This window comes from Triticum aestivum, chromosome 2B, assembly GCF_018294505.1.
Source record: "Triticum aestivum cultivar Chinese Spring chromosome 2B, IWGSC CS RefSeq v2.1, whole genome shotgun sequence".
Lineage (NCBI taxonomy): Eukaryota > Viridiplantae > Streptophyta > Magnoliopsida > Poales > Poaceae > Triticum > Triticum aestivum.
The window spans coordinates 534,412,419-534,435,879 of record NC_057798.1 but is presented as its reverse complement, the minus strand read 5'-3'; the positions used below and the strand labels follow the sequence as shown (position 1 = coordinate 534,435,879).

At 48.7% G+C, this 23,461-nt stretch overlaps 1 protein-coding gene and 1 long non-coding RNA gene across 2 annotated transcripts; both read left to right on the top strand.

The window, feature by feature from the left end:
• Positions 1-385: 385 nt before the first annotated feature.
• On the top strand, positions 386-1,712 carry LOC123041576 (uncharacterized). Its single transcript, XR_006418564.1, has 2 exons — positions 386-858; positions 1,459-1,712. It is a non-coding gene; the product is annotated as an uncharacterized lncRNA (long non-coding RNA).
• Positions 1,713-15,925: 14,213 nt separating this feature from the next.
• Positions 15,926-16,174, top strand: LOC123041575 (chitinase 5-like). Its single transcript, XM_044464171.1, has one exon. The coding sequence runs from the start codon at positions 15,926-15,928 to the stop codon at positions 16,172-16,174; it is 249 nt and encodes an 82-aa protein (XP_044320106.1).
• Positions 16,175-23,461: the final 7,287 nt, after the last annotated feature.

Below are 23,461 nucleotides of genomic sequence, written 5' to 3'. Positions count from 1 at the left end.
TTCGATCTGCACAAGTCGGGTCAACGATGTTCAGCAGACGTTCGATTTTTACTTTGTTTTTTGACCTGGTGTTCTTTTGTGGCGTACTATGACTGGTGGGCTCAGCGCAATCCTCCATTGGCTGGGTTGGATTTTCTTGGGTGAGCCGCTCCTATAGCTCACCCCGGGCATAAAAACCGAAGACCGAAGACCGAAACCGAACCCGAAAAGACCGCACTAGAAAAGACCGAATAAAAAACGGTCTGCAAAAATAGAAGACCGAACTATGTATAGTCTGTTCGGTCATGTTGTTCTGAGGACCGAATAGCCGGTATAGACCGAATTACTAAAAGCCCATCCTAATTCCTAAGGCCCATCTAGCCAGCCCAACGGTCACACACAACTACACGACCTCACGTCCTCACTTCACGATTCACAGGAACCAGCCGGCACCTGATTCACTTCCCTTCCTCTTTTTCTCTCCCACTACTAACCCTAGCCGCCGCCCGACGCCCGCCGCTGTGGCCCGATGCCCCGTGAGACGTGAGCCCGTGACGATTGACGACTGCGGCACCGAGGCGCGCCGCGCGCCGCGCGCCCTGACCGATGAAGACTGGCGCCCACAGCGGCGACCCTGACCGGTGAAGAGCGGTGCCCCGAGCGGCAGTCCTGACCAGGGAAGACCGGCGCCCCGCGTCGACAACCCCGACCCCCCGTCGGTCGCTCCACTTCCCGCGACGCGGCCGTCCGCCACCGGTGCTGCACCTCCTGACGGCCGGTTCAACAGATGCAGTCCATCACCACCACCCGTCCTCTTCCACACTATTCGCTGGCTCGCCGCCTGCTGCCATCTTTCGGTTCTCCACATCGCAGCTGATGGTGACTTACTTCATCTCTCTATGTACATATATATGATTCCCATGAAATCAGCACTCCAGCTGGTATTTTGTAGGCAATACATGCCTTGCTTTGTGTCAAATGTTAGCACTTGCAGACAACAAATAGAACTCTGTACTACACTTAACTAGAGGAGTGTCAAATGTTACCACAAGGTTATTTGTGTGGTCATTTGGGTTGTTTTGCAAACATAGTAATTTGTTTCTACTTATTTCTGCACTTCAACTTCTATCCATGCAGCCTTGTAAAGCAACACTTTAAAATGGAACATTCAGAGTGCGGATTTGGGCAAGATAACTGAGAAGAATCACACACTTTAGCAGCATCAATACTTTAGTACTGCTAGTAGGAGTAGAGAATAAATATCTATAATCCTCTTTGTTATTGCAAGTTAAATCCTGAGTACAGAATTCTTATGTACATAGTAAAGCATTTGTGCTTGTTTCCTAAAACTAGATATATACATGGTATATATCATTTTGGTAGCTGATACGAGATACACAAAGATGGGTTATATGCACTTTATGTTCTGATTTGCTCATGTCAATGTTGTTTGACAGACCATTGTCCTCTTTTTTGTAGATGTTTCCTGTACCGGATTCTAAATATGATGAGGAGTTGAATGAGAAAGATGCCGAAGCAAAAGGTGCCAATCTAGAAGCTGCTCAAGATGACAAGCCAAAAGAACAGAAGCAAATGGCGTCATGAAATCTTATTGTTGGACCATGAATTACGAATCTTCTTACTTATGAATCTTGTCACTTGCTGTCAAGTATAAACATGTATTGGTATTTTGTTTACTTGCTGTCAAATATAAACATGTATTGCTACTGGGAGTAACTCGTTGTAGCAATTAATTTGGTCTGTTTGGTCGGGACCGAAGACCGAATAGTAAAGACCGAAGACCGAATAGTGAAGAACCGAAAAGACCGAAATTAATTTGGTCTTCAATTCCAGAAGACCGAATTTTTGGAAGACCGAAAAGACCGAACCGAACAAACCGAAAAGACCGAACGCCCAGATAGCGTTGCACGTTTTGCGCGTCGTGGGAAGCAGGGGCGGAGCCAGGATTTAGGCATGAGGGGGGCGAAAGAAATAAGGATCATACTTGCAGTTTTTTTTAGTACACATAAATGTGTGCTGTTTTATAATAGAAGAAAATTTGGAGGATAAAGTGTCATAATATATCACACTGACTACCCCATTGATATCAAAACATAGTTCTAATATATTTTTGGCAATTCACAAAAGGGCTTCCTTTCTACAGGATTAAATTTGGGTCTACAACTATCAAGATCATCAAACAATAAGATGATCTCATCCGGGTGAACTTTGTAGTCATTTATTTTTCAGTGAACAAATATCATAAATTCACAAATGCTGTCAGAACTGCTTCCATTGAAATTACCAAACAACAGCAGGAGGAAACAATAACTAAGATGTGCAAACTATGGCTATGGACATCCAATATAGCAGATATCATAAATAATCTCACATGGCTGGAAACACATCTAGTTTGTACATTAATCCATTGTCTGACATGCAATCACAAGAGAGCCTGTTATAATTAGACTATAATACTATGCAATCTATAAAAAGGATAACTATGACATACCTTTAAACTTCAGCGTTTGCAAACTAGATAAGGTAATCGACCAATTCGTGTACTCGATCGCACGACACATCGATCATCGCCGCGGCAGGATCTACATAGGTAGAGACAGCGGGGCTGCTGGCTGCCATGGCGCCGCGGCGGTGTCATCTGTGGATCGGCTAGGGCGGCCGGTGGCGGCTAGCACAAAATCCTGATCGATCTGAACGACCTGAGACAGGAAAGCTGGGTCAAATTCTCCTAGGTGGCCTAAAGAGGACACATGGGCTATGTTTGGGCTTGGGTACGTACAACATGCAACGCCCCAAACCGTGGAGAGTTTCGCTGGCGTATGTGTACCCGGGCTTGTGCGCCCAAGCTTATGCTCACGCAATGACAGATGGGACGTTGCTGGTCCTGGTCCCGCTCGTCCGCTGCGTTGGGTTAGGGCATGTACAACGGGAGCAGCACTTGGTGCTGCCCCAGTACATCCACGACAGCAAAAAAAAAAATGAGACCATCGTCCTTACACTAGCCACCCAACGGGAACCACCATCTGTGGAACCTAGTGACGCATACAAAGAAGGATGAGTGCTCGTCCTTTTCTCAAGCAAGGACAACATGAGCACAGCAAGCGGGGGTCATTTCGCTTGCTTTTTCTTCTTAATCTAGCTTTTGGCAGCGAGGAGACGAGTTCTTCTGCAAGAGTCCGCTTTCATCTGCAAGCAGCAGGTAGATGTGAGCTGGACTGTAGAATCCAACTTGGAGACCTGGGGCATCTGTCCAGCCTGGCCCGTTGGCCATGCCCTTAGAATAATAGCGAATTTCATGGCGCATCGCTCGTCACGTGCTGCCCGCGTTATGGGCGTCCTGGGAAGTCGCGGAGAATTTGGCCGGTGCATGTGCACCCGGCTTGTGCGCCCGCACTTGTCCTCTCGTGATGACGGGTGGGGCAGTGCTGCTCCTGGTCCCGCACGTCTGCTGGATTGGGTTAGATCATGGTATTTACATTAGGTATTTCCTTGGTCAACCACTCATCTGTCCTTACGCGCTGCCCGCGTCGTGGGGAGTTTTTTTTTTTGAAACAAAGGCAAAAGACTTGCCTCATTCATTAATAAAGAAGGAGAGTTTTAGAGTACATAATAGTGGCTCCACAACACAGCCCGTCCGTCAGCAAAATGAAAACAATAACTACTCTCGCGGCATGATAATGCTCAGGTGCGTAGCTCCTGCCGTGACCCAAAGTTTGGCTTCATCTTGGATTAGTTTTAGAATGTAGAAGGGCGGCGTTGATTTCTTCCTAAAAACTCTAGCGTTTCTCTCGTTCCAAATGGCCCAACCAACAAGCATAGTAAGGGAAGCCATGGCCTTCCGGTTCGCCGTATTGGGCTTCGACATGTTTGTCCACCAATGTTTGATATTGCGCTCCGCCTGCCATTGATGGATCTCGAGAGCCCCTAGGCCAAGCCACTCCTTTACCAATCTCCACACGCGCAAGGTGAACCTGCACCGAAAGAAGAGGTGCGCGGACGTCTCGTTTGCCCTTCTGCAGAGGGTGCATAGTCCGCAATTCTCCCAACCTCGCTTCTCCAATCTATCCGCCGTCCATATTCTGTTTTGAATCGCTAGCCAGGAGAAGAACTTGACCTTGGGAGGTGCCCAAACCTTCCAAATAGTCTTGTTCATGGTCGTCGTCATGGAGCCGAAGAACTGGACCCTATAAGCAGAGGCCGCCGAATACTCACCGTTCGCCTCAAATTTCCAGGATATGTCGTCATCAATCTCTGGTGAAAGCTCGAATTGGTCCAGATGGACCCAAAGGTCCACGAACTCCACGATGTGGTTGGTCGTTAGGTTGATGGAAGGGTTGATCTGGCGCACCCAAGCATTGTCTCGCAGTGCATCCCTCACCACCCACTTCTTCCGCTTGGAGGCTGCGAAGATGAGGGGGGCGATATCCTTTGGTTTTTCCCCCCTCAACCATGGTGCCTCCGAGAAGGGCGTCTTCCTTCCATTTCCCACGGTGATGACGGTGGAGGCGTAGAAGAGGTCCATATCCACCTCAGAGCACGGGTTTCCTAAGCCCACCCACAATCTAGTCGGGTCCTTCCACTCCACCCATGGCCATCTCAACCTTAGAGCTCTTGCAAATTTCCCCAAGTGTAGGACTCCAAGCCCGCCGAGATGCGCGGCAAACAGTATCCCAGTTGACCTTGCATTTTGCACCTGAAGTTTGACTCTGAGCTGACCAGAGGAAAGCACGCTCAATTCTATTGACATTGTGTAGCACACCGGCGGGGACGTTCAGGGATGTGATGTGGTAGACGACTTGAGAAGTGAGGACCGATTTGACCAAGGCCGTCCGGCCAATTGTGGTGATGTTTCTCCCTTGCCAAGGAGGGAGCTTCGCAGCCACCTTGTCCTCAAGGTGTTGGAAGTCCACCCTTTTCAGCTGCCAAATGGATAACGGGAGGCCCAGATACTTCAATGGGAAAGAAGTTCGCGAGGCGGGCAGGCTGTGGAGTATGTCGTCAAGGTTTAGGTTGCCACAGCGAATTGCGACGACAGAGCTCTTCTGAAAGTTGGTGGACAGACCGGTGACCCCTCCAAATGCACTAAGGATGGCCGCAAGGTTGGCCACATCTTCCTGTGAAGGGGAGATGAAGATCGCCGCATCGTCGGCATACAGGGAGGTACGGACAATAGATCCACGGCCTCGAATTTTCTGGAGCAGGTTGTGACTTGTGGCAATGTCGAGGAGCTGTTGTAAGGGGTCGATCGCGAGGACAAAGAGAAGGGGTGAAAGGGGGTCCCCTTGTCTGAGCCCTCGCCCATGGTAGATGGCGGGCCCGGCAATACCGTTGAGGAGGACGCGCGAAGAGGACGTGCATAAGAGGGCCGCCACCCAATCCCGAAAGCGGATTGGAAATCCCAACCGGCAGAGTAGGTCAAGGATGTACTCCCATCGCACCGAGTCAAAGGCCTTCCGGATATCCAACTTGAAGAGCAAGGATGGAGTTCTGTTTCTGTGGAGACGTCGCGCGAGGTTTCTCACATACATGAAGTTGTCGTGGATGCTCCGTTTCTTGATGAAAGCACTCTGCGCAGTGGAGACAAGGTTGTTCATGAAAGGGCCAAGGCGGGACGCCAACACCTTGGCGATGATTTTAGCAATAGCATGAATGAGGCTAATGGGGCGGAAGTCCCCGATTTCTTCCGCCCCATCCTTCTTTGGTATGAGCACAATGTTGGCCGAGTTGAGCCAGTGAAGATTTGTCGTTTGGAGGCTACTAAATTGGTGGATGACTCTCATTACATCCACTTTGATAATCTGCCAACATTTCTTGAAGAAGCTTCCCGTGAAACCATCCGGTCCCGGGGCCTTATCACCTGGCATAAGATCAATGGCCGCTTTGACCTCGTCTTCGGTGATGTTGTCGTCGATGCCAGTGAGGTCAACCACCCTAAGGTTCAGGTTCTCCCAGTTTAGATCCATCGGTCTGGGTTGTCCCCCTCCCAGACTGCTCGCAAAGTGGTCATGGATAATTTCCTCTTTTTCCTGATGGTCCGTGGTCCATCCAGGATTCTTCTTGAGCCTGTGGATGTGATTTTTTCTTCGCCTTGAGTTTACCCTAAGGTGGAAAAATTTGGTATTGGCATCCCCCTCCTTGATATTAGCAATGCGAGCACATTGCTTTTTGCGCGCCCTCTCAACCGCCGCTAGGCTGACGACACGACGCTTGAGTCGAGCCCGAAGATCCCTTTCTCCCAACGAAAGGACGCGTATCTCTTGGGCAATGTCAAGACGAAGGATGACGAGGAGGGCCGCATGAAGATGCAACTTTGCCTTGGAGAAAAGCCTGCTACTCCACTTAGACAAATGTCGCCCCGTTTGCTTGAGCTTATGGAAAAGCCGTTGGCATGGCTCTGTGTGGGCACACGGCTCCTCCCAAGCCTTGGAGACGATGTCAAAGAAGCCTGGGATACAGGACCAAAAATTCTCGAATCTGAAGCATCTTGGTCGCTTCGGGCCCCTGTCATCGGCAAGGAGAAGGGGGCAATGGTCCGAGAGCAAAGAGGAAATGGCATGAAGCACATGAGAATCAAAATGCATGTCCCAGTCGGCGTTGCAGAAAACCGAGTCCAGCTTGCACAAAGTAGGGTTCTGACGCTCGTTACTCCAGGTGAAGCGTCTGTTCTGGAAGTGGATCTCTTTTAGTTCACAAGAGTCTAGTGTAGTACGGAAGCGGTTGAGGCGGCTGCGATTGATGTTCCTATTATTTTTATCTCGAGCTCGGTAAATCTGGTTGAAGTCGCCCATGACAATCCATTTAGTGCCATTGATGGGTTTTTGAGCGATCAATTCACTGAAGAAATCATCCTTTCTGTTGGAGGCCGTTGTACCATAGACACTAGTGATCTTGAAAGGGGTATCGGAATGAATGACGTTGACCATTGCGGAAAGGCAGAACTCAGTGATGTGGACATCGGAAATGCGAACGACACTATCATCCCAGAGCATGAGGAGGCCTCCTCTGGATCCAGTGGCTGGACGCTGAGCAAAGCTCCGGAGTCTATTACCGCCAAGGTAGGAGGCTATGTACTGATCTATGTTTTCCATCTTGGACTCCTGAAGGCAGACAATGTGGCATGAGGTGGAGGCGATCGTCTCGTGCACAGTCGCACGTCTGTCCGGGTCATTTAGTCCTCTCACGTTCCAGCACAAAAAATTAACCTTTGGAATTATCATCAGGAAACTAGTATTCTCATGGCATTGCTAAACAATACCCATCCGGATTGCAGCAAATGAGCATGTCGAACCAGCTCATTGTACGACCGCAACAGCCTGCAGTAGGGAGCAGTCGAGGGCGCATCTGTAGCCTCATGGGACTTCAGGTGTGGATGGTTGCTGGATGTGGTAGAAGTTGGACGAGACATGGCTGACATAATCTTCATTAAGCAATGGAGACGACGAACAACAACAGAGTTACAACAGGAAACCAAGGGGCTACAATCATGACGTGAACGGCAGGAACACATCCAACTAAAGTTATTACTAGAGGACACGATAGGTTTTGCTAACATTGGAAACTTGTGGTAGCTCGAACTGCTGACTTTTGTGAGGCAGTCAGACCTCTCCTGTTGCCTCACCAGCAACAGCCGCATGGTCCATGGCAGCCTGGCCACCGCGGCTGATCAAAGCATCTTCAATCGCCGTGGCATCCTCGTCATCGAGCTTGAACAACGAACAGAGCGCCGACAGAACCGAGGGCGACAACTCGTGTTGGAAGCGGCGACTCAGCTCCTCCAGAGCGTCCTTGGTGACATCCTTACCATCCTGCACTATGCCGAGGCTCCGGCAGACCAGCTTCTCAGCCTCCCTTGTGACCGGAACAGCAACACGACGCTCCTTGACATGAGCAGTGGTGCGACGCAGGGAGAACCCTGGGTTGGTGTCAATGGCCACACCAGCCAAAGTCTTCCTCTGGTTGGCTAGGCTCTTGGGCGGGGCACGGGGCTGCCCAGCCAAGAGCAGTGCCTCTGGCTGCACAAAGAGGGGCGCCAGGCTGTCGTTGGTGTGGCCTGTCGGTGATGGAGAGCGGCGAGCGGGCTGGCCGGAGACGAGGGGCGGCGTGACCTGAGCTGGGGACTGCTCAAAGCCAGGTGGACGTGGGGGAGTGGCCGTGGCCACCACCATGGCGGGCGTCAGAGGCGCCTGGATGCGCAAGACGATGCCGGAGGCCGGGGTGGGCGCGTCCACCGGCGATGGCGGGGTCGGCAGGACAGACGTTGGGGAGATGGAGCGTGCCGCGTCGAGGGGATGCGTGCAGTGGGACGAGCCGCCGCGAGGGCTGCGCACAGGGCTGGTCGATGAGTGAACCACAGCGCCCCGGCGGCGATGGCCGTCACGCCCCTCCCTACCTTCATTACCGCTGCGGCCTTGGTCGCCGCCGCGGTCACGAGCCTGGTCACGGGAGGCACGAGACCGGCTGCGGCCGAACCACCTCGAGCCCCTGTTGTCGCGGTCCTGGTCGCGGCCACGCCGCGCGGCATCATCATCTTCTTCATCACGATGCCGGCCATGCCCAGAGTCATCGCGAGGCTCCTCACGACGCTCCGTCAGCACACGGTCGCCGTCGATGATGCCATGAACCCAGGTGAACTCGTTGATGTCCGCGTTTGCCCTGGAGTCGTCATCACGCACGTTGGAGAAGTCTTCGTGGAGACCCAAGTGGACGATGATGCGGTAGCGAAGCCGGCGCCGCCCCCGAGCTGGCACCCGCTGCGGACCACGTCTCGCCGGCAGCGTGAGGTGCATGACGCGCGGGATGGCACTCGGGTTTGTCGCCCAAGCCCAGATGCCCAGAGTCCTGGCATCCTCTTGGCGCGTGGAGCGGGGCAGCACGTAGTCCAGCTCGCAGTCGACTCCGATGACACGGCTGATCGTGTCAGCGTTCCAGGCGTGCAGCGGGACTCCCTCCAGGCTCAGCTGCACGTGGTGCTTCATGTCTTCATGCTCGGCATGGGCCTCCATGATCCAGGGCTTGGGGTGGAGCTCGAGGCGGTCGCGCCGGAAGTTCTCGCGGTTGACGACGTCGTCGCGGTGGTGAGGATGAGTGAACGTTGCGAGGTAGTCCTCCGGGAAGTGCCTGACGACGGTGAGCATGGACAAAGGGATGTTGAACTCCTTGTGCAGCGCGTCGGCGACGGACGAAGACGAAGCCGGGCGGCGATCTCCTCCCAAGGAGATGAGGACGCAGTTGGTGGTGAGAGCGTCGGCTTGCACGTCCATCTCCGGCGTGGCTGGCGCCACAACGCGGCCCATGGCCGGCCTGGAGTGCGGGTCACCCAGCCTAGGCATGACGAGGGCGTCGCGGTACGACCGAACAAGGGGCGCCGGAGCAGCCGGTGATGAAGGGAGGCCGCGGGGACTGGTTGTCAACAGAGCGGCCGGACAAGGAGCTGGAGTGGTCGCCCGAGCTTGCCGTTGAGTCGGTCGCCCCCTGCTAGGACAGCCTTTTGCACGGTGGCCGGATCTGAAACAACTATTGCACCTCACCTCTTCCTTGCAATCTTTGGCTCTGTGGAGTGGGGAGAAACAATGAAAGCACTTGCCCACTAAATGGAGGGGGATTTGAAGCCGCCTGCGAGGAGCTGGAGGGGGAGGGGGCAGAGGAGGCTGTCGCTGAGGACGGGGACCGGGCGGCGGCCCGACGCGCGTCCAGCCAGGCTCCAAGGGCGCATCCCGTACGCCATCTTCAAGTCGCCGTGCGCGGGCGGCGTTGGCAGCGGAAGACCCGGCCTGGAGGAACATCGGCGTCCCATCGCCGCCCGTGTAGTCGCGCGCATTGATGATAGCTTCTTCATTAATGCGCAGCAGAGCCGCGTCGGAGGCGACGATGATGGAGGCGACGCGCACGCCCCCGCCTTGAAGGGTAGGCGGCGTCTCCAGAACCTCGCCAGCAAGCACAGCAGCGAAGATCCGCGCACGCGAGGCTGGAGAGGGCGGATCTGAGCCGGTCGACCGATCTAGATCGGCCACAGGCGACGCAGCAACAGGCAGGGGTAGGACGACCGGGAAGAAATTTTCTGGCAGGCGGGCAGGCGGCGGCGGCAGCTGGAACAGGCGCAGGGAAAGGGAGCTGATGGTGGCCGGCGAGCCCGGAATGGCACGCGCCGGGAGAGGCTGGTGGGTTGACGGGCGCGGGGGAGGAGGGGGGCTCTCGCTCTCGCGCGTCGTGGGGAGTTGTTGCGCCAGCTGCGGATGGGTGGGCCGGCGCATATGAAACGAAGGTCAGATACAACCCTCTTATATAAACCACCACCCCGTTTTCCCCTCTAGTTAGGGTTTCTATCCTCTCGGCGATGGCGGCGTCCTTCCCGTAGAGACCTCACCTACCCTGCCCTTCCAACACCGCCGGCGATCACTGGGCCTCCTTGGGGGTTGTCGACTCCGGTAGGGTTTTGAGTAACGGAGCTTGGGATCATACCGCTCGCTGCAAACACAACCTCGGGCGAGAGAATCATGGAGGAGACTGCGTCAAGTTCAGGCACGGCCAATTCTGATCTGGTAGCAATGATGGCTGAGTTGGGTTTGAAAGAAGATGAACTCCAGGATGTGGTGGTGGATGAAGGCGATCTGTCGGAGGAGGCAACTCGTTGGATGGCGATTGCTAGGGTTCACACCGAAAAACCCTATAGCCAGTATTGGTTCTATAAGAACATGAGAGCGGCCTGGGACTTGGCACAGGAGGTGAAGATCGGACCGCTCGAGGAGAATCTCTACTCGATGCAATTTTCATGTCTCGGTGATTGGGAAAGAGTGATGGAAGAGGGACCATGGTCTTTTAAGGGGAAGGCAGTGGTGATGGCTCCGTATGATGGATTTACGAAGCCTACCCTTATTGAGTTAAACAAAATTGAAATATGGATTCAAATTCATGATCTTCCTGATGGTTTCTTCCCCAAAGTTAAGGCCTTATCAGCAACGATGGGCGAATTCATATTTGCTGAACCAAAATCACAAGACTTTGAAGGGAATTTTGTTCGAGTTTGTGTAAGGATTGATGTAACCAAGCCTCTCAAGAACGCTGTTTCACTTGTGATCAGGAAGAAGGACACAATGGAACGGGTAATCTTTAGAGTGAAATATGAGAGGCTGCCTGACTGGTGTGCTGTTTGTGGCAATTTGGGACATCTGTTTAAGGAGTGTGGAGATGGGATCCACCCTCCCAATGCGCTGGTATTCAAGGATCTCAAGGCGAGCTGGTTCAGAGGTCCGGGCAGGGGACCAGGAGAAGGAAGTGGATCTAGGGGAGGCCGTGGCAGGGGGCGAAACGGAAGAGGAGGAGGCCGTGCTGGCTCGCAGTTCAACCCCTTCAGTAGCCAGGATCATGGAGCCTCAGAACTCTCAGGGAAGGATATCCCTATGCCGGATGCAGAACAGAACAGGAAGAGAGGTGCACTAGTGGCAGTTGAGCCGAAGAAAGTCCAGAGGGATCCAACCAAAGCGGGTGCTGAAACGCCTTTGATGCTTCCCCCTACGGAGTTACCTTCAAGCCCTCCGGCTAAGCAGGAACAGAAGAGGAATAAGCCAAGTCCGAATGCGAGTGATGGTGGAACGGGGAAGAATCAAGTCCTCAACAAAAATTCTGATGCGCGTGTGGCGGGCCTCCCAGGGGGGTCGCGCCTAGCGCAATGACTCTACTAGTATGGAACTGTCGTGGGGCTGGCAAACCCGCGACAGTTCGTGAGCTTCGTGACTTCACGAGGCAACTTGCCCCCTCTATAGTTTGCATTCTTGAAACCCAAATAGAGGGCTCACGTGTTGAGAATATGGTTGGTACTTTAGGTTTCAGTAAAAGTTTTGCTGTTGATAGCTCTGGTAGGAGCGGAGGATTAGGCATTTTCTGGAATGAGGAAATAAAGCTTGAGATCATTGGTTATTCTGAGTATCATATCGATGTGATGGTTAATGATTTAACACCCACAAAAACTCGCATAACATTTGTATACGGGGAAGCTCAAGTCCCTGAGCGATATAAAACATGGGACATGCTCCGAGGAATTGCAGGAACAGGAAACGACCCCTGGATGGTGATAGGGGATTTTAACGAGGTCTTGCATGGACATGAACATGACGGAGTTGGTAGCAGAAGCCAGGCGCAAATGGATGGATTCCGTGATGCACTTGATACATGTGGTCTATCTGACATTGGCTATACAGGGACCGACTGGACTTTTGAGAAAAAAGTTGCTGGAGGTACGTTCACAAGGGTGAGATTAGACAGGTGTGTAGCAAATCCAGAATGGGTGCTTTCCTACCCATCAGCTAAACTAGAGCACAAAGCAACGGCGAGCTCAGATCACGTAGCGTTGTACCTACGTTTTGATGGATTGCATGCATGCAGTGGGATCCCAAAACCATTTAAATATGAGGTATGCTGGGAACGGGATCAATCATTGCCACCAGTTATCAGGGAGGGCTGGGAGAGAGCCAATGGCGACTCGCTGCCGGCGGTTCGTGCCAAACTACAGGACCTGTCGGCCGACCTGGCGCATTGGGAACGCACACATTTTGGCAGTGTCCGTCGGGAGATAGCTCAGTTAAAAAACGAATTAAAGATTCTGCGGGAGATCCCAGGAAGAACTGAACCGAGCCGGGATGAAACTAAAGTAGCTGATCGTCTAGTTGAATTATTTCATCGGGAGGAGATACTCTGGCGTCAACGAGCGCGAGTTGAATGGCTGGCACACGGCGACAAAAATACTTATTTCTTCCATTTGCGAGCAAGTCGGCGGCGACGGAAAAACCAAATAAAATCGCTCCAGCGGCCAGACGGGAGTGTGACAGAAGATACAAATGAGATGGAAGGGCTAGCTACAAACTTCTATAGCAACCTATACACTTCAGAGGGGGTAGCCAACATTGATCGGGTTCTCCAAACTGTACCTGTCAAAGTTACTCCAGCGATGAACGATATGTTGAACGCTCCTTACTCACAAGAAGAGGTCAAGGTGGCTCTTTTCCAGATGTTCCCGACCAAGGCACCGGGGCCAGATGGTTTCCCGGCACACTTCTTTCAACGTCACTGGGACGTTTGTGGACATGAGGTAACGGTTGGGGTCCTTCGTATCATTGATGGTACCGAGTCGGCTGAATGCATAAACGAAACATTGTTGGTGCTAATCCCGAAGGTAAAAAACCCATCTTCTTTAGCACAGTTCAGGCCTATATCCCTATGCAATGTTTTATATAAAATTGCGTCCAAGGTTATCTCCAACAGATTAAAGGTGGTACTACCTGATATTATCTCAGAGGAGCAATCAGCCTTTGTCCCTGGCAGACTCATTTCAGATAACATAATAACTGCATATGAGTGTTTACATTTTATGAAGAGGAACAAAGCTGCCAGAAACAGGTATTGTGCATTAAAACTAGATATGATGAAAGCTTATGACAGAGTCGAATGGGATTATCTACAAGCTATTATGCTGAAGCTCGGTTTCACAGAAAGATGGGTGGATATTGTTATGGGACTGGTGAGGACAGTTAAATTTTCAGTGTTATTTAATGGAAAGAAGTTAGAGGAATTCCAACCTTCACGTGGAATACGTCAGGGAGACCCAATTTCCCCATATTTATTCTTGATAGCAGCGGAGGGCCTTTCGTGCCTTTTAAAATCTATCGATGTGTCATCCAACTTGAATGGGATACAGGTAGCTAACACGGCTCCGCCTGTAAACCATTTACTTTTTGCAGATGACAGCCTGCTGTTCTTCAAGGCTAACTCTAATGGGGCCAATGAGGTCAACCAGGTGTTGAACACTTATTGTCAAGCTTCGGGACAACGGATAAACAATGAGAAGTCGTCAATATTTTTTAGTAAGGGTTGTCCTGACAGTGTGAGACAGGAAATAAAAACCTTGTTGCATGTTCCAAATGAGGCTCTGACTGCTAAGTATCTGGGCATGCCAACAGAAGTAGGGGCTTCAAAGAATGGGGCTTTCAAATATTTGAAGGATTATCTATGGAGTAAAGTTCAGGGATGGATTGAGAAAACTTTATCAGCGGCAGGTAAAGAAGTGTTAGTCAAATCTGTTGCCCAAGCAATACCAGTTTACTCCATATCTTGTTTCAAGTTGCCTAGAGGATTGTGTGAGCATTTGAACATGTTAATCCGTAAGTTTTGGTGGGGCAGCAAGGATGGCCATCGAAAGCCAAATTGGGTGTCGTGGGAATCAATGACCCAGCCAAAAAGTATGGGTGGTCTGGGCTTCAAAGACTTTGAGTTATTTAACCTGGCACTACTAGCAAAGCAGGCTTGGAGGATTCTTCAATCTCCAAATTCTCTGAGTGCAAGAATTCTCAAGAGTGTCTATTTCCCAAACAATTGTATTCTTGATGCAGAATTGGGGAGTCAGCCGAGCCAGATTTGGCGAGCGATCATTGAAGGACGGGATTTGTTGAGACAAGGCCTAATAAGGCGAATAGGCAATGGAGAGAACACCAATATCTGGTTGGACAACTGGATCCCGAGGAAGGAAATGTTGAGACCATATGGAAGTTGCCAGAACAATCCGCCGGCTCTTGTATCAGACCTTATTGATCATACAGCAGCAGTTTGGGACATGCAAAGATTACATGAGGTCTGCCTACCAATTGATATTCCAGCTATACTAACCATACCTCTGTGTACTACAAATATACATGATACATGGGCTTGGTTCTTCGAGAAAAATGGCTGTTTCTCAGTACGATCAGCGTATAGAATGTTGCAGGACAAGAAATACAGAAGAGAAGCTTGGATCGATGGCACTGCAGGTTCCTCGAGCAGTGACCGTGAAGCGGAATCTTGGAAAATGCTTTGGAAAACATCTGTCCCGGGAAAGATTCGTATGTTTTTATGGAGACTGGCTAAACATTCTTTGCCTACAGAAGATGTCCGGGCTCATAGGAATATGGCGACGTCTAGTACGTGTGGCCTGTGCGGTGCGGAGGACTCATGGAGGCACTCTTTGCTTGAGTGTTCAATGTCTAGATGCATATGGGCCATGGTGGACGGAGAACTGGCAGAACACTTATGCGAAACCACGGAACCTAGTGCGAAACAATGGTTGTTCTCGATGATCGACACGCTATCTCATGCAGCGTTTGTTCGTCTAGCAGTCACCTTATGGGCTACTTGGTGGGTTCGTCGCAAGGCAATCCATGAGGAAACTTACCAGAGTCCCGCTTCGACACATCAGTTTATTGCCAGGTATTTAGATGATCTAGAGCTCCTGCCGAAGAAGTTGGAGAGCTCTACCCACCAGCCCAGTGGAAGAATTCTCCGTCCCAAGGCACCACCAGCGGGTTTCTCAAAGATTCATGTCGATGCGGCAGTCTCGAAACTTCACAACCGGGGAGCAGCAGCTGCTGTCTGTAGGGACAGTTCAGGGAATTATGTTGGAAGCTCGGCGTTAGTTATACATGGAATAACAGATCCGACAGTTTTGGAAACAATTGCATGTCGAGAAGGTTTGGCGTTGGCACAAGATCTTATGCTACAAAATCTTGTGCTAGCTTCTGACTCCAAACAGGTCGTTGAAGACATCAAGAAGTCAAGCCAAGGGGCTCAGGGGGCTATAATTACTGAGATTAGACAACGTTTATTACTTTTTAATTGTAATATAACTTTTGAAGGTAGAACCGCGAATAAGGATGCCGATAGGTTAGCCAAGTTTGCTCATTCCTTAGATCAGGGGCGTCACGTCTGGTTTGGCGCACCCCATGATTCGTTTTGTATCCCACACCATGTGGATTTTGAATAAAACTTGGTTTAACCCCTCAAAAAAAAAATATAAACCACCACCCCAGGCAGAGCTTCCTCCACCTCAAGTCAAGTAGCTTTGCCACACAACAGCAGGACCTTAACCAGTTACCCGGCCACTTATCAAGCAATGACAAAGCTAGCGATGCCGCTCGTTGCGACGTTCCTGACACTCGGGCTGGCAGTGCTCCTGCTGTCCGCCGCCGGTCGCGCGGTCGCGCAGAGCTGCGGCTGCCCGGCGCACTTGTGCTGCAGCCAGTGGGGTTTCTGCAGCACGGGCCCAGACTACTGCGGCGCCGGGTGCCAGTTGGGGCCGTGCACGGTGGCGAGCAGTGGCGCCGCAGCTGCGGAGGCGTCCGGCGGCAAGCCCGTGGGGAGCGAGCGCACACCATAGGTGACGTGGGTGCACCCGCCTCAACTCCCAGGCCTGAAATGTGATGATCCTCCGATCTTAATAGAATAAAGCTAAGTAAGTGGGCTACTGGGAGCTAAGTGTAGCAAAGCTGCCGTGTAATGGATACGGCTAACGAAATTGCTCTGCATACGATTTTTCCATTTTTCCATGTACAATTTGTCCGACCAAGTGATCATACCATTGCCGTTGTTGCATAGATTTGATCGGAGGGTGATTGAGCAGTGTTCGTACAACGTCGTATAAAATTTGATAGTACGCCTAGCACTGCTCTACGGCTAATACGTACCGAGTGAGTACCTCGTAGATGGCCAGAGCAGTGTTGTCGAGAAAAACGAAATAAGCCACGGACAACATAATGGTTGTTCGATATATTTGAATCAAATGTTTTACAGAATAATTGTTTTGGATCCATCATAAATTACACTTGGTATTTACTACCGCCTAGCCTACATAAATACCAAGTGGAAGAACCACATATTATATTTTGATTAAGTTGTCCTTGGTGAGTATTACTTGCGTGTGGAAGAACCACATAAAATTTTTGATACGCAAGGGCACCTTAACCCTCCAAATATGCAATGATCGTGAGATTGGGTCAGAGTTAATTAAATCCAAATAGAAGGATTTGACCGTAAAACCCCCATTTTTAGTTAATTTCCATTGAGTCGAATCCGGGTGGTCGGAGAGTTGAACATTGATCAATCTCCGAACCAAGTGCATCCAAGCATTCCATCGCTCACCAACTAACGCGCGTCTAGCTAAACTGAATATTCAAGGGAATCATTTGAAACACTGTGCCAACGTAATCCTCTTTACGTTGCACAATGTTATAAAGGGTGAGATATTGTACGGCCAGTCGAGTCTCCCCTAACCACGTGTCCTCCAAAATCTTGTTGGCATCCCATTGCCAACCAAGAATTTGACCCTACGAAAGAACAAGTCCTTCGTTCTCATCAGCCCCTTCTAGAATGGCGAGTCAGTTGGTCTTATGGTAACCTGAGCCAGTGTTTTCGACTGTAAATACTTATTGCGTAGAATCTGAGCCCACATGCCATCCGGCTCAGTCTCTAACCTGAAGAGCCATTTGCTCATAAGGCATTTGTTCTTGATTTCTAAGTTCTCAATATCGAGACCCCCCCCCCCCCCCGGTCTTTAGGTCGGCAAAGGATATCCCATCGTGCGAGACGGTATTTCCTCTTGGCCTCATCTGACTGCCAAAAGAACCAAGATCTGAAGAAATCAAGTCGTTTTTGAACCCCTTTCGTAATTTGAAAGAACGATAATAGAAACATCGACATACTAGTCAGTACGGAATTAATTAGTACTAGCCGACCTCCATAAGACATAAGCTTGCCCTTCCAGCAGCTCAGCTTTTTTTTCAATTCGATCTTGGATACACTTCCATTCTTTGTTGGATAGCTTAAGGTGATGAATCGGTATGCCCAAATAACTAAATGGTAAAGAATCTAATTCACACCTGAACAATTGTCTATATGTGTCTGTTCGTCTTTGGCCTTCCCAAAGCAGAACAACTCGCTCTTGCGAAAGTTTATCTTTTAAGCCTGACAATTGTTTGAAAAGACAAAGGATGAGTTTCATATTGCGCGCCTTAGCAATGTCATGTTCCATGAATAAGATAGTGTCTTCAGCATACTGTAAGATGGATACTCCTCCATCAACCAAATGAGGGACTAACCTCTCCACCCGACCATGCTGCTTGGCCCTACCAATGAGAATGGCCAGCATATCGGCCACTATGTTAAACAACAGAGGAGACATGGAATCCCCTTGTCTCAAACCCTTGTGTCTGAAAATAATGACTGATATCATCGTTAACCTTAATGCAGACACTACCCTTCTGAACTTGAGACCCCACTTGGTTCCGCCAGGCTTCACTAAAACCTTTCATGTGCATTGCCTGTTGAAGAAAAGGCCATTTAACTTTATCACATGCCTTCTCAAAATCCACTTTGAAGATAACCCCATCTAGCTTCTTCGAATGAATTTCATGAAGCGTTTCATGCAAAACGACCACCCCTTCAAGTATGTGTCGCCCTGGCATGAACGTTGTCTGGCTCGGTTGTACCACTGAATGAGCAATCTGCGTCAATCTATTGGTACCTGCCTTTGTGAAAATTTTGAAACTCACATTGAGAAGACATATGGGCCTAAATTGCTCGATCCGAACAGCCTCTTCTTTCTTTGGCAACAGCGTAATCATGCCAAAGTTAAGATGAAACAGCTCTAAATGCCCGCAAAAGAAATCATGAAACATAGGCATAAGATCGTCCTTAATAATATGCCAACATTTCTTATAGAATTCAGCTGGAAACCTGTCTGGTACTGGTGCTTTATTCGGTTTCATTTGCGAGATTGCATCCAGGACCTCCTCCTCAATAAAGGGTGCAGAGAGAATATCATTCTCCTCCACCTGGAGCTGGTATATCTCTAATAACAAATTCATCTAGGGTCACCATGCTTGCTTCCGGATGCCCAAATAGTTGTTTTATAATAATTAGAGATATAAGCTTTCAGGTTCTCATGCCCCACAATTGTCCCCTCGTCCTGCTCAAGTTGTATGACTTTCTTCTTCCTATGTTTGCCATTCGCAATCATATGAAAGAATTGTGTATTGTCATCCCTTTGGACAACTTTGAGTACTTTAGCATGCAATGCCCACTTGAGTTCTTCTTGTCTAAGAAGAGCTCGTAAGCCTAGTTCAGCTTCGGACTTGGAACTTTGTTCCTCCATTGTAAGGAGGTTACTTTCAGCTTTTAGATCGAGCACTTCAATTAAATGAGTGAGTCGCTCTTTTTCTTGCTTGTAAATATCACTCTCGTTTCTAGCCCAACCTCGTAAAAATTGTCGCAGATGTCTGATTTTATTTTGCCATCTCTCAATACTAGTACTTCCACTAATAGGTTTTGTCCATTCGCTGCAATGATCTTTAAAAAGTTTTGTTTCTCGAACCAGCCTAGTTCGAAAGAGAAAGCATTCTTATTAGCGATATGAGTAGCCTCTCCCGAGTCTACAAGAAATGGTGTGTGGTCTGAGGTCACTCTCTGCATCGCATGGACCGACACCAAAGGGTATTTTTGTTCCCAATCCACACCTGCGAGAACCCTGTCCAACTTCTCATAAGTCGGAGTGGGCAAAGTGTTGGCCCAAGTAAATTGTCTACCGGTGAGTTTAATTTCTCTCAAATTAAGACTCTCGATAATCATGTTATACATCATAGACCAAGGACCATCAAAATTGTCGTTATTTTTCTCCTTTCTCCTCTGAATTATATTAAAATCCCCACCGACTAGGATTGGCAGAGTTTCGTCTCCACAGATCTGTACCAAGTCGGCTAAAAAATCATGTTTAAGTTCAGGTTGTATTGCCCCATATACAGCCACGAGAGACCACCGGAAACCATCCAATTTTGATTTCACCCGAAACTTGACCGCAAAATCACCCCGAACCACGTTAAGCACCTCAAGTGTTTCACATCGAACCCCTAGTAAAATCCCACCAAATCTTCCTCTAGGAGGTAAGACGTGCCAATCAAAATCAATTCCTCCGGATAAAGGTTCAAGAAACTGTGAGGTAAAGTTATCTCGTCGTGTTTCCAATAATGCTATAAAATCTAATGGTTGCTCTATCGTTGTCTCCACTAAGAACCTTCGTTTAGCCAAGTCAGCTAGACCTCTGCTATTCCAAAATATTTCTTTCATAATTCATCATGGAATTTTTTCTTAAGCTTGACCCTAGCACTTCTACGAACCGCGGAAGTAGGATATATTTTCCGTTTCCAGGGACGCTTGGGCTTCTCCCCATCATCCCTCGGGAACGTAGGACCGGTAGAAGACCAGACAGTGCCCTCCATCATTAGAGGATCTACAGTGTCCGTATTCTCCGACCCCTCCTCATCTTCGGCCTCCGCACTAGGTAAGAGATTATTGCATATGTTTCCAAGAGCCACCATTCCTAAATTTTTCAAGTCATCGTGCTTATAAAGAGGTCGGGGTTTCATCCTCCTTTTCGCGAAAAAAATCTACTGTTGCAAGGTCGATCCATTAGTTCCATAAAAATGTAAAAACAACATCGATGAATAAATTGCATGTAAACTCCAAGCTGGTGAGACGTGTAACTTTATTTTAGAAGATAATGTCCAAGCTTAAAATAACATTGCCTAAACATTTTGCTCATGGCAACTTTTATAGCATACTTGCCATTTGTCAACCCTATCTTGTCCGCCTGCGTGCACATCGATGGCAACTGTTGCTTGAAGATACCAATCAGCCTCTCTTTTCTTTTTTTGTGAATGAGATACCAATCATGATATTGCTCTGTGGGGTACATGCGGTCCAATTTATCACAAAGATGTTTATACGGCCATCGATACAATGCAATAGGACTAGATTACGAGATGAGTAATATATTTTTTGCGAGATCCGAGATGAGTAATTTACGAGAAGATGAGAAAAATATTAGATTTTTTTAGCAATCTATTTGTTCTGGCATCTGTGTAGAATCATTTCCCCGCTTGGTGAGATTATTAAACCTTTGCGGGCATTGGACACCAAAAAATATGTTTGAGTTGTCATAGCGTTTGTAGTTGACCCTTAGCTTTGCAAATTGCCGCTAATAAAATCAAGATAATAGACATCGAATATTAGCTCACCGATCATCAGATACACTAGGTGAGGCGTATACATCATCGCGCCAAATGTATTGGCAAAAAACAATCAAAACATTATCTTATGTAGAAGTCTTGGATCGATCCAGTCTGAGGTCATGAAGTAAACCCGGAGGCAGAGCTCACATTTTAGGAAAAAAAAAAGAGAGTATTATTATAGGTAGAAGTCTTGGTTCCAGTCTGAGGTCAAGAAGTAAACCCGAACTTGATGACGCGGCTCAACTTACACATGGGAAGAGGACAGCTGCATGTTGTTTTTTAAGGAGCTATGGGACTATCACTGAGCCAATCCGCCTCAATCAGACTATCACATTCATTAATTCCACATGGGTTTTAATTTTAAATCAGACTACTCTCGCTTACCATGATGGCACGAGACACCGACCCGTCGAGCTGTTTGCCTCTCCGAACAAAGGGACAAGCACCCATCGCTGATCCTCGATCGGTCACAGCTCACAACACAACAATGTCACGAACAACAAAAGAGACACGAACGCAGAGGAGGAGGACGAGAAAAACCGATAGGACCATGTTCTTCACATGCATGCACAGTCACTCGTGCGCAATGCATCCATGCATGTGGTGTACTTCCTTCGTTCCAAATTACTCGTTGCTGAAATGGATGTATCTAGAATTAAAATACATCTAGATACATCCATACGTGCGACAAGTAATTCGAAACGGAGGGAGTACTTTGGTGCCCAACCATGAAAATATGCAGATCCCGAATATCTATCTCCTTTTTCTTTTGAGATTTTGGATGCTGGCTGGTACGGCTGCACGCTAGGTGTACAGTGTACCAATTAGTCAATCATTCCTTCTGCCAGAATTTGACATCTCACTCGGTTGTGCCAACGATACAAATAGATGTGTAGAAGGAATTTTGTTTATTGACAGCATCTGTGGTTACCTTGGTAGAGGAGAGCGCCTTCTGACTCTCTCAGGAACAAACAACAACTTTGTGTAATATAGGCCCCCCATCAGATATAAGTGATGCTATTTCGCAACAAAAAAAAAAGATGTGAGTGATGCTTCACATACGACAAATCTCGTAGAATTTTTGTACGATGCAAAATAGGCAGCGTTGATTGCATATGTGGGAAGCATCCTCACCATCCACTATCACGTCGCATAAAAATCATACTGGATTCCGTCATGCGTGAAGTAATTTCGCTCTTATATTTGCGTTACAGAGAGAGTATATGGGTATGCCGTCCGGCAGGGTGTGAGGGCATATATGCGTGAAGTAATTTTGCTCTTATATTAACTCAGTTCTGACCAGCATGCCAATATTTTTACTTTCGTTCTTCGAAATTTTGAAAGAGGTCCAGAAGCGACTTAATTTCTTTAGATCTCGTTTCTTTTGGCAGTCTGATGAGGCCAAAAGAAAATACCGCCTCGCGCGATGGGATATCCTGTGTAGACCAAAAGATCAAGGGGCTTGGTATTGAGAACTTAGAAATTAAGAATAAATGCCCTATGAGCAAATGGTTATACAGGTTAGAGACAGAGCCGGAGGGCATGTGGTCTCAAATCTTGCGTAATAAGTATTTGCACACGAAAACGCTTGCCCAGGTTACCATTAGACCCACTGACTCGCCGTTCTGGAAGGGACTTATGAGAGCGAAGGACATGTTCTTTCGTAGGTCAAATTCTTGGTTGGCAACGGGATGTCAACAAGATTTTGGGAGTATACGTGGCTAGGAGAGACGCCTCTGGCCTTACAACACCCTACCCTCTACAATATTGTGCAACGAAAGAAGGAGTACGTAGGTATAATCCTTCAAACTATCCCCTTGAACATCCAGTTCAGACGTACGTTAGTCGGTGAGAGGTGGACAGCCTGGATGCACTTGGTTCGGAGGTTGATTGAAGTTCGACTCTCCGACATGCCGGACTCAACAAAGTGGAAGTTAACTAAAAATGGGATTTACTGTGAAATCTTTTTATACGGATTTGATTAATTCTGACCCCCTCTCAAGGTCTTTGCATATTTGGAAGGTTAGAGTTCCTTTGCGGATCAAAATCTTTAAGTGATTTGTTCACAAGCAAGTTATTCTCACAAAGGACAACCTTCTCAAGAGGCGATGGGTAGGAAACTCGCGGTGTTGTTTTTGTGCTCAGGATGAGACAATACAACATTTATTTATTGATTGCCCACTTGCCAAGTTACTTGGAGAACGATTCATATAGCCTTTAATATCAATGCTCCGGTAGATATTGCGTCTATGTTTGGGACGTGGTTAGCTGGGATTAAACAGAACATGGCAGCTCGTATTCGGATTGGAATATGCGCGCTATTATGGGCCATATGGAACTGCAGAAATGATATGATTTTTAACAGACGACACAACTTAACTTTTTTGCAGGTTATCTTCAGAGCTACAGCTTGGATCTCCTTACTCACTCCTATGGACTCCAGGGAGCCTTTGGTTACTGGGTTCAACCAATGAGAGATGGTGGCTCGGGGTATATTTAACCGGTTCGGATGGCGCTCGCACAATAGGATAGGAGTCTAGAGAGCTTATCCTTATTTTTACCGCTCCGGCTGTCTTTGCTAGCTTGTATTTTTCCAGTTTTTT

Coding starts and splice junctions, on each gene's coding strand:
- LOC123041575 (XM_044464171.1), top strand. CDS start 15,926: ATGCCGCTCGTTGCGACGTTCCTGACACTCGGGCTGGCAGTGCTCCTG.